General features: G+C 41.7%; 1 protein-coding gene across 2 annotated transcripts in view; it reads right to left on the bottom strand.

Annotated features, from left to right (window-relative positions):
- Positions 1 to 1,737: 1,737 nt before the first annotated feature.
- The window catches only part of daam2.S (dishevelled associated activator of morphogenesis 2 S homeolog), a 142,835-nt gene continuing 133,573 nt past the window's right edge, over positions 1,738 to 10,999 (bottom strand). For both annotated transcript variants that reach the window (XM_041564209.1, XM_018264898.2), the window contains exons 25-26: positions 6,856 to 7,026; positions 1,738 to 2,875 (exon numbers count right to left, since the gene is read on the bottom strand). In XM_041564209.1, coding sequence (XP_041420143.1) covers positions 2,660 to 2,875; positions 6,856 to 7,026 — 387 coding nt within the window. In that variant the 3' untranslated portion in view covers positions 1,738 to 2,659. The remainder of the gene's footprint in view (positions 2,876 to 6,855; positions 7,027 to 10,999) is intronic.

Below are 10,999 nucleotides of genomic sequence, written 5' to 3'. Positions count from 1 at the left end.
TATTAAAATGTCAAGATAAACAATAAACATTTTAGCCTCACCTGATTCAGGAATGTACAGGTGACTACACATTCCCATCCCTTCTTGGGAGGCCGTAAATTTCCAAAATGTCCAAAATGTCAATATCTTTCAATAGGTCCCATAAAAAACTGTACATGAATAACTACTGTATCCATATTCCCTATGCATTACATGACCCCCCACAGGACAAATCAAATGAAAGATGGTGGCCAGTACTTATTTACTGCCATGGATATCCCAAAACATTGGCCTATTATGACCATAACCCCATCATAATGAAAGGGAGGGTTAATTGTGCTTCTTACAGGGGAATATCCTCAATTATATGTAAACACAGGGATGGACAATGACCAATTTGGCTTCTTTAGTCCAGCTACACCACAAAAGTGATGTCCATGCCCATGGACTTCTGGGTCATGCCCTGGGTTGAGTGTTTTTCAGAAAGGTCCAGAGCTACAGCTCCAACTTCTCCTAATGTACAGTGCAAGATCCTCTGGAAGCATATAGTCATTCCCTACTACACCAGGGGTTCCCGACCTTTTTTGACTTGTGATCCACATTTAAATGTAAAGAGAGTTGGGGAGCAACACAAGCATGAAACTAATTCCTGAGGTCTGAGGATGAAAAATAAGGGCTGTGATTGGCTACTTGGTAGCATTAATGTGAACTCGCAGCCTACAGGAGGTTCTGTTTGGCAGGAAAACTGGTTTTTATAGAACAAAAAATCGCCCCCAAGCTAGGAATTCAAAAATAAGCACCTGTGGCCACTGAGAGTAAAGGTGGCCATACACGGGCAGATAAAGTTGCCGATATGGGTCGTTTGGACCGATTTGACAGCTTATCTGCCCGTGTATGGGGGCTTCCGACGGGTCTTCCCGATCGATATCTGGCCACGATATCGATCGGGAAGGTTGGATTTTTACCCGACCGACCCATCGGAGCCGCTTGGCGCATCGTAATTCGATCGTTCGGCCATACGGCCGAACGTTCGAATTACCCCCGATATAGCCACGCAGTTTAGTGGCATATCGGGGAAAGATCCGCTCGTTTGGCGATGTCGCCAAACGAGCGGATCTTGGAGTCTATGGCCACCTTAACATCCAAAGGATGGAGAGTAACATGTTGCTCACAAGCCACCGGTTGGGGATCACGGTACTACACATACTGAATTATTTTTCTAGCGCAGCTCTTAGCCCTTAGGGGGCAACCAACATTTGATTCCCCAAAATAACATCTATATATTAGAATAACTGTGGCCCCTGAAGAGCCTATCCTGGTAGGTTTCTCATTAGCATTACCGACCCAATATCAAATGAACAAACCCAGATATAGAGGAAAGTGGACATGACATATAGAGCTTTGACTATTGAAGCACATGCGTTGCTCTTTAACACTGAACAAGAGAAAATACTTCCCTACATCCCTTTAACTCAATTGTGCAATTCCAATGATGTCTGCTAGAATTTGAATGAATGGGGCGGGGCAAGAGATACTGACAGATACTGTCTTAAAAACAAACTTGCCCTATGGGAAACATGAGGGAACAGACAATGGCAAGACCACCTGGGTGCCATAATCACTCCCCTATAGTTATGCTGGTGACAGTTTTATACACGAGTCCCATCCCAAGAGCAGCTTCTGTTATTGTGGTGCACAGTCCTCCCATGAAAGACCCCACAATCCCCCCATCTGCCCACAAAGGCTTAGGACACAGAGTTGTAGACACTGGCATGTAATCCAATGTTCTTGGGTCCCCATTGGAGGGTTCTCATTTATTCTCAATCAAATACTTTGTTTTCCAATTATGAAATGTAGTTCTATGGGAAATAAAATTTGGCACGTGCCCATGATAGAATTTAGGCCCAGAATCTGATGATTCCTCTGTTTCCGTTTCTCCTCTGTTACATTTTGTGCTTTTCTTTGGCCCGCCAGAAGGGTTTGCACGCTGACCCCGGGAAAAAAGCATCTGCTGAGCCAGTTTTAAACATGGCAGCATTATGAAAGGGTGAAAAGTGCGACCCATTTTGTAATCACACAGTGGTTTGTATGTTTAGCTTTTAGAAACTGGAGGGAGTCCTGGAATTCTGAAACTCAAAAAAAACTGTGTTTGTGACATTCTACAAGACTTATATTTGGACTAAGGTCAGTTAAGAGCGACTGCAGCGGGGAACACTCTATACCCTTTGGAGGTTGGAGTATCCAGCAAGAGTGTTGGGCATAAAGTTGACAGCAGTGTGAGGCATGTCCAAGTCTCAAGCCTGACCCTTTCTGGTGCAGAACCACAAAATCGCTCTATAATTATTTTTATTTCAGTCTGTGACGGTGGAATCTTGCCAGTCTTTATGCGGGAAGGCAGTTGACTTGGCTAAATAAGTCTACGTGTTATTATTATTTCTGAAATGTGTCAAATGAGTGCAAATAATGACTTGGCACTTTATAAAGCATGATTGCAGTGAGTCCGATACACATTCCCACGTTATCTGCTTCTTATCTGGAAGTTCTTCACTTTCCTGGAACCGACAGACTCCTTGTAGGTGATTCCTTCACAAGCCAATAAAGTTTGTCACCCCACAAGAACCCCACTCGCTGGTGACCCTGAGGCAGTAGCCCTATGTTCTGGTTCTTTGAAACCTCTTCCTTAGTAATTAAGCTTTGTCACGGCTCGCTCTCTACTACTGTCCAATATCGGATTCCCTGAACGCTTGCGGTTCCTCTTGAGTTTGGATAAGTCCTTGTCAAACACTTCGCCAGACCTCAAGGCAGACACAAGGTCGTCAAACTCTCCAGTCTCTTCTGAGGTGCTGTCAGCTTTGGCCTTCTTTAGTCGTCTTTCTTTCTCGCGTTGTTCCTTCAGCTGATTAAAAACAAAATATTGCTTTAATTTTTGCTACAGAACTTTATGTAATGACAAAATTGATAACTGACTTCAGACAGACAATATATTGACTCTTTCACACAGGGGTAGAGCTAAAACTGGGATCTGGACACACATCCTTCCAAGACACTGACTGACTGTAGGGGTCATATATGAAGAGCCCAGACAGAATGCAGGCAGCACTGTATCAATGGGGGGCCGCAGAGACCCTTATAACCCATTGCCTTTTATAGAATAGAAATGGGATTACTGAATCTCCTAACACCGACAGCTACACCTTATGAAAGTACTTAATGAAAGGTAGGTTCCTTTCCCATATTCTCTTTGGGGAGAACTAAACAGGGGCACAAAAGGGTTGTGATTAAGGTCAGACTGGGCTGGTGGTACACCAGGAAAAAACCCGGTGGGCCCACACTTGCTCTCTGTCACTTGTGCCCTGAACCTTCTCCTGGCCCAGTTGGTAAGGTAAAGGGTACCAATGTGGAGGGTACGAACGTGCACAGGGGGAGGGGGTGCATGCGCAATAGGTGCAGGGGTCCAGAGGGGAATTTGCAGTTTGGGCAGGAGGGTCAGAAGGGAGCCCTTGACACAGCCTTCCAGTCCAACCCTGGTTGAGATGTCGAATAGGGGATGTACCAAGTTGAAGCCCTTGCATTTTCAGATATGAGCAAAATTCCCCAATTGTTATTATATACAGTAGGCAGGGTCGGACTTGGTAGTTGGGACACTTGAAGAAATCACCGGAATCAGTGGTGTTGCACAAAAAGTTGGTGGGGCAGAGTTTTTGATGGTGAGAGGCTCTGCAGCTGGGGTGGTGGACCTTTCGGTCACAGGTCAGAACTAAACACCCCTGTGCAATAATGTACATTGTATAATAGAATCCTGGGTTGGAGAACCCTTGACAGCTACAGGTATACAATGTACCAGAGATCCGTGTATTTCAAACATCCACTGCCCTAATTTCTACGGTGAGCCACACCCAGCAGCCATATAGCAGATTAATTCTGACAATTTATTGATATTATAAGCTTTTTTTTTTTTTTTTACTTTGGGGTCCTCTTCTATTATCCTTCCAATTTGCTATTGAAACTCGTGCTAGGGGTTCATATGCATCAGTTAGGCTAATGGTGCAAGTGGTTCTCCGCTGATTCGGTCTCTAACGTCCCCAACAAAATTACAGTGTAAAAAGTGCAAATTTTAGCCAATGTGCATTTTTAGGCTGAAGCCCACCCAGCATTCACAGTAACAGGACAGTTCTACTCCTTTAAATGTGCAAAAATGGGGGCATTTTTTGTCCTGTATTTGTCTTTGTGTCATGATGTGCCATTGGCTCTAATTCTAAACCAGAAAGCTTCAAAAAATAGTAAAATACTTAAAGGAAAACTATACCCCTCAAACAATGTAGATCTCTGTAAAAAGATATTGACTAAAACAGCTCATATGTAAAAACCTGCTTCATGTAAATAAACCATTTTTATTATAATATACTTTTTTAGTAGTATGTGCCATTGGGTAATCCTAAATAGAAAACTGCCATTTTAAAAAATAAGGGCCGCCCCTTGGGAACAAACCATACTTGTTAGGTCACATGAGCCAATTAACAGACAGAGTTCTGTGTTTTGCTTCCACACTTCACAGTTACAGTTAGAGCTGCAGTATTTCTGGTCAGGTGATCTCTTCCTGTTACAGTTAGAGCTGCAGTATTTCTGGTCAGGTGATCTCTTCCTGTTACAGTTAGAGCTGCAGCATTTCTGGTCAGGTGATCTCTTCCTGTTACAGTTAGAGCTGCAGTATTTCTGGTCAGGTGATCTCTTCCTGTTACAGTTAGAGCTGCAGTATTTCTGGTCAGGTGATCTCTGAGGCAGCACACAGACAAAATGGTGGTTGAAGGCAAGAGATGTAAAAGGGCAATATTTACTTAAATATATATTCCAGTTTGGTAAGATTCTTTATTATGCCACTTAATTTTATATAAACTATCTGTTGCTGAAGTATTCATTTTGGGGTATAGTTTTCCTTAAAAAATCAAGGCGTATACAAAATGAAGATCAAAGGGCAAAGTTGTACCTGATATGACCTTAAGTATTGGGATCCAGAACAGCTTGTGTCCCTGTTACATTTTCCCTGTACCCTCCCCATAATATACTGTAAGCTCTATAGTTCCTTAAAATGCCACTGCCAATATCATTCTAAATGTCAATTTAAGGTGAATTTATCCTTTAAAAATCCAAAATAAAATCCCCATATTTTAAATGGTTTCCCGCAGTTTAAGGCATTAGCCACAAATAATCTCCATTAAGATTATTACTCTCCTAAGGGCAGAGACACACGTGGAAATTTGGGGAGATTAGTTGCCCGAAGTTGCCTCATGAGGAAACTTTGGCCGACTTCTGAAAATGAATCCCACCAACGATTTAGATTCTAGCCGGCGGTAAGGCAGTTTGGGGAGATTAGTCGCTCCCGAAGAAGAGGCAATTTGTTACCGGGCGACTAAATCTCCCCGAATCTCCACGTGTCTCATCATTTCAGGCCTTCATTAAGATTTCGTGTCTTCATTAAGATAAGGCTTATTTATTTAATCCCATAATTGCCCTATAGTAGCCATTCCTAATCAATGTCCTGCAGGGACACAGGCAGGAGGAGAGAGTAGCTGCTCATTTTCTCTCTGATTATGAATAACATGGGAGAATCAAGTCCTTTCTGGGAATAAAGTCACCTCTAAAGATCAAATAAGTTCTAATTGCCCTTGAAGAACTGCGGCAAGATCCAAAAACATTTTAACAAAGACTTTCTATCTGTCTATGACTTGGCCCTGTTCCCTGTAAGATCCCTGAATGAGTTGCTCTGCCAGAGAAAGGTTTAAGTAATGGGAGGATGTTTATGAAGTGGTAACAAATCAGCTCAATGCTTGGCCTTTGTGAAAACATGAAGTATGTAGGGAAGCCAATTCCCATGAACCCCAGGGGTGTGCAAAGAAATAGCTCCATCAATCCTTCAGCTTCTCTCACCCGTCCCTGCAAGGAGCCCGACTGCCATATTAGTGACAGAATAATGCTGAAATGGCAAGCAGGCCTATTAAGGGACTACCCTTACTACTATACAGTGCATGTCCTTCAAAACTGTGTAAAATGAAATGTGTAAAAACATAGGACAATTTTACTGCAGCCACAGTTGGTAACAGAAAAAGAAGACAATCACCCAGATGCACTTATGGTACTCAACCAAAGTAGAATGGGCTTATGTCCTGCTTTCTTCATATTGTCCTATGGTCACCATCTCACCCTACTGTCTCCATCTTACTATACTTTATCTATCTTGCCCTGCTGCCTCCATCTTACCCTACCTCCATCTTGTCCTGCTGTCTCCATCTTGCCCTACTGTTTCCATCTTGCCCTACTGTCTCCATCTTGTCCTACCTCAATCTTGTCCTGCTGCCTCCACCTTGCCCTACTTTAGCTATCTTGTTCTGCTGCCTCCATCTTACTCCACCACCATCTTGTCCTGCTGTCTCCATCTTGCCCTGCTGTCTCCATCTTGCCCTACCTCAATCTTGTCCTGCTGTCTCCATTTTCTCCTACAGTATCTATCTTGTCCTGTTGTCTCCATCTTACCATACCTCCATCTTGACCTGCTGTCTCCATCTTGCTCTACTGTCTCTGTCTTTGTCCTACCTTCTTCATCTTGCCCTACTGCTTCATACTTGCCCAAATGTTTCCATGTTCTCCTACTGTCGCCACCTCACACTAAATCTCTATTTTGTCCTTTTACCATCTCCTACTAGCATCTTGCCTAGATGTTAACTACCACTACCAACTACCACTATATCATATACTGCAATGGCAGTTGCAGTGGTCCTATCGGAGGTTCTCCCAGTTAACCAACATCATGCAGGTGCCAGCAACAGAGTCCTGATCGGCTTTAAGAAGGTCAGGAGTAATGATTACCAAAAAGCATCTCACCATAGCTTCCATACGAGCTCTACGCTCCTCTTCCTCCTTTTTCTTCCTCATGTTCTCCAGGTCTTGTTTGGCCTCTGCAAATGACTGCAGGAAGGTGTCAAAGATTCCAAAGAACTCATCCGGCTGCATTTTGCCTTCTACTTCTCCGAAATGCTTCATCGCCCTGGTGTACTATCAATTAGAGTAGAATATAAGGGAGTCCATTACAAAAAAATATTAACACATTGGCATATTGTCATATGCATCTCTTTGTTCCTTGTTATTTCTGCACTGCTGTTTCCGACTGTTGAAGCAATGTGGCAGAAACCAGCTGGAATATGAAATCTGTACCTCTGATGTGACTTTAAAAATATTCAAAGCTTATAAATAATAAATGGACCATTATGAAAAGGTTGGGGTTCTGTGACAACAGTAACCCTAAAAGGCCCCAAATCCATTATAATAAATCATAATGTAACTTTTTCAAGTTTCCAGCATAAAGAGGCTTCACATAAACAGCCAATCTGAATCATTTTATTTATAGGGTCTATTTCCAGCCAGAGACCATAAATCAGAGACGGCCAGTGGACTGGAATCAGACATTGGATTTATCTCAGGCTCATTAGCAGTAAAAATAAATATATAGAAAGATATTGTATGGGGCCAAAAATATTTGGCATTAAATGGAGCCTTTAATGTTTAGATAGGATAGCAGCCAATAAACAATGTGATAATTACTGTGGGTATAAAGCCTGTTGCCCAAGTGCCAGGTAAGGAGCATTTACAGAGTATGGAGCGGGAGGATTTCTCATGACTCATAAAGTAAAGTCATATTGATATGTGGGTGTAGTTGACTTTACTAGTATCCCAATCATCCCGACAGAGCTGCTGCTATACCATATATAGCCAGATGATGGCGGTATAGCTATATTAGCATTGGTAAAACTGCAGCTTTGCCTTTAATTAAAGGGGAACTCCACAAAAACATAACTTCAGCTTTTTGAAAAGTAAACATAATTTCAAGCAACTTTGCAATATACATCAATTAAAAAATATGCAGACTTTTCATGATTTTTAATGGTTTCTTAAAAAAGCCCCCTTGCTCTCCTGCTGATCTGTCTGACTACTTTGCTGAGCTGGCTGACTACATTTACTTTGTATTAACAGCAATCAATAAGCTGTGGAGAAGTTGTTACAATTTGTAACATCAGTGTTTAGTCCCTCCTTCCCTGCCAGGATTTCAAATGATGCAGAAAGAGATGAACTTTTAAACAGCTGGATTTCAGCATAGAAAATGGTATTTATTCATACTTTTTGAAGAAACAGGCAACTGTTATGGGTATATTAGGGGTTTCTATGTTATGCTGGGCCTCTTTATCAAATTTTGGTTTTGAAGCTGGAGTTCCCCTTTAAGGGCAACTTCAGGATGCAGGGGAATCAATGGGGGGTGAAGTTAATATTAGTCAGATGCATTAGTGTTATCAGTCTCTGGGAAGTACAGAAGCTCAATGGAAGAAATCTCTAGCTGCCCCCCTGCCCTTATATTAACTGCTGGAAAAGCTTCTGCAGTCTATAGGGCTTCCAAGCTGCTCTGCAGCCCAATCTGAAAGCTGCTCTGACTGTTTTATGACACCGCTCAGAGCATTTCTCACACCTCTAAGTGCACCGGTTCCTTCACTTGTGTTGCATGGTAAATATTTTACTGAAATCCATAGCCTTGGCCAAGGGCTTGTTGAACTTATCTCTGGTATTAGTAATGGCAGCTCACACATGCTGAAATCAGTATCACACGTCTAGTCGAATGGCTCCATGGAGCAAGCAGCACAACATTATAAGGAATTAGGTCAGTCCCTTTATAATCCAATAATAACCAGACTCAGAGTTGTCTGTAGGGGAGTATTAATGGAATGACCAACCTGGCTGATGCTCAGTAGCAGTTCTAGCCTGATATAAACATTTGCTCTAATGTTTCCAGCTTCCCCCACTGTCACTATATTGCCCTACTATATCCATTGTGTTTCACTGCCTCCAGCCTCTCTTTGTCCTACTGTCTCCATCTTACCTTACTTTCTCACTATTGTCCAAACGTCTACATATTCTCCTACCAACAACATCTTATGCTGCCATCTCCATCTTGCCCTACTGTCTCCATCTTGCCCTACTGTCTCCATCTTGTTCTTCTGTCTCCATCTGGCCCTACTGTCTCCATCTTGTTCTTCTGTCTCCATCTAGCCCTACTGTGTCCATCTTGACCTACTGTCTTCATCTTGCCCTATACCACTTCATATAGGGGTTATGTTTTTGTAACTCTCTTAAAGGGCATATCAAGTCTAAAATAGAATAAGGCTAGAAATGCTGTATTTTGTATACTAAATATAAACATGAACTTACTGCACCACAAGCCTAATCAAACAAATGATTTATACTTTCAAAGTTGGCCACAGGGGGTCACCATCTTATAAATTTGTTATACATCTTTGCAAGACCAAGACTGTGCACATGCTCAGTGTGGTCTGGGCTGCTTAGGGATCGTCATAAACAAAGCTGCTTGAGTTCTGCATGGCTGGGAAGTAAGGCGGGGGCTCCCCCTGCTGTTCATAAGTATGATTGTTTCCCTGCAGAGCAGTTAGGGACCGTCTGACAATTCCTATCCACAGCAGTAAATGAAGGGAGAATTTCACTGCATACAGTCAGGTTTCATATAAAAACGGTACACATTTTTTAATTAAAGTATATTGGAGATAGGTTTCTTTTTCATTAAAGATTAAGTAAAAATGGGATTTTATTTTTTTGCCTTTACATGCCCTTTAAAGATGTCTATGAGGTTTATAGCCACAAATAACTAATATAGTGGCTGTGAAAATTCACAGCTGGTCTGTGTTTGGATTTTTATCTAATGGCTCTTGAATTATAATGTAAAATGTAATAAAATCATGGCCAACTACAAAGTTGCTAAGATTACTTTCATTTACAGTATAATGTGCCAAAGATAAACATTCCCTATAAAAGCCAGGCATAACAGTATAAATTGAAGCATAAGAAGATCCTAAATACACAGTTTTTTTCCTTCATCTTTTGCATCTCCCCTGGGGCCCTTTGCACTACTTAAATACACTTTGTACGTTTGTAAAAATACCTAAAAACTGCCAAGAAAGTTATTTTATTAAATTTCTGCAGCGTTAAAATTCTCTTTAAAAAGCAAAAAGTTTGGTAAATTGTAATTGCTCGTTTGTTCAGCTTATGTGGCCCAATTTCTAAATATAAAGCTCTGAGCAAATAAAAATGCTGCCTGTTCTTTTACAAGCCTGCCACTGTGTGATTGGCTGACATTAAGACCAACAACATCCCCATTGGCTGCAGCCTGTGCTTGTGAAGTGCTTTTTTATGAGCCTTAGACTCCCTGATTGGCCAGACCTCTAGGATTCCTGTGTGAAGCTGGTAATTGCATGCACGTCTGTAGCATTTAGATCATTATATTACATATTTTAGAGGTTTGACCATTTTTGCAATACACTCAATTGACATTTTCACCTGCCAGAACAAATGTCAATTCCTAATGTTAGTTGACTGTAATACAGATAAGTACTACTATAGTTTATATAAAGAAGCTGCTGTGTAGCCATGGGGGCAGCCATTCAAGCACAGGATACACAGTAGATAACAGATAAGTACTACTATAGTTTATATAAAGAAGCTGCTGTGTAGCTATGGAGGCAGCCATTCAAGCACAGGATACACAGTAGATAACAGATAAGTACTACTATAGTTTATATAAACAAGCTGCTGTGTAGCCATGGGGGCAGCCATTCAAGCACAGGATACACAGTAGATAACAGATAAGTACTACTATAGTTTATATAAAGAAGCTGCTGTGTAGCCATGGAGTCAGCCATTCAAGCACAGGATACACAGTAGATAACAGATAAGTACTACTATAGTTTGTATAAAGAAGCTGCTGTGTAGCCATGGAGGCAGCCATTCAAGCACAGGATACACAGTAGATAACAGATAAGTACTACTATAGTTTGTATAAAGAAGCTGCTGTGTAGCCATGGAGGCAGCCATTCAAGCACAGGATACACAGTAGATAACAGATAAGTACTACTATAGTTTGTATAAAGAAGCTGCTGTGTAGCCATGGGGGCAGCCATTCAAGCACAGGATA

Source organism: Xenopus laevis, chromosome 5S, assembly GCF_017654675.1.
Source record: "Xenopus laevis strain J_2021 chromosome 5S, Xenopus_laevis_v10.1, whole genome shotgun sequence".
Classification (NCBI taxonomy): Eukaryota; Metazoa; Chordata; class Amphibia; order Anura; family Pipidae; genus Xenopus; species Xenopus laevis.
This window is presented reverse-complemented; position numbering and strand designations above follow the sequence as displayed.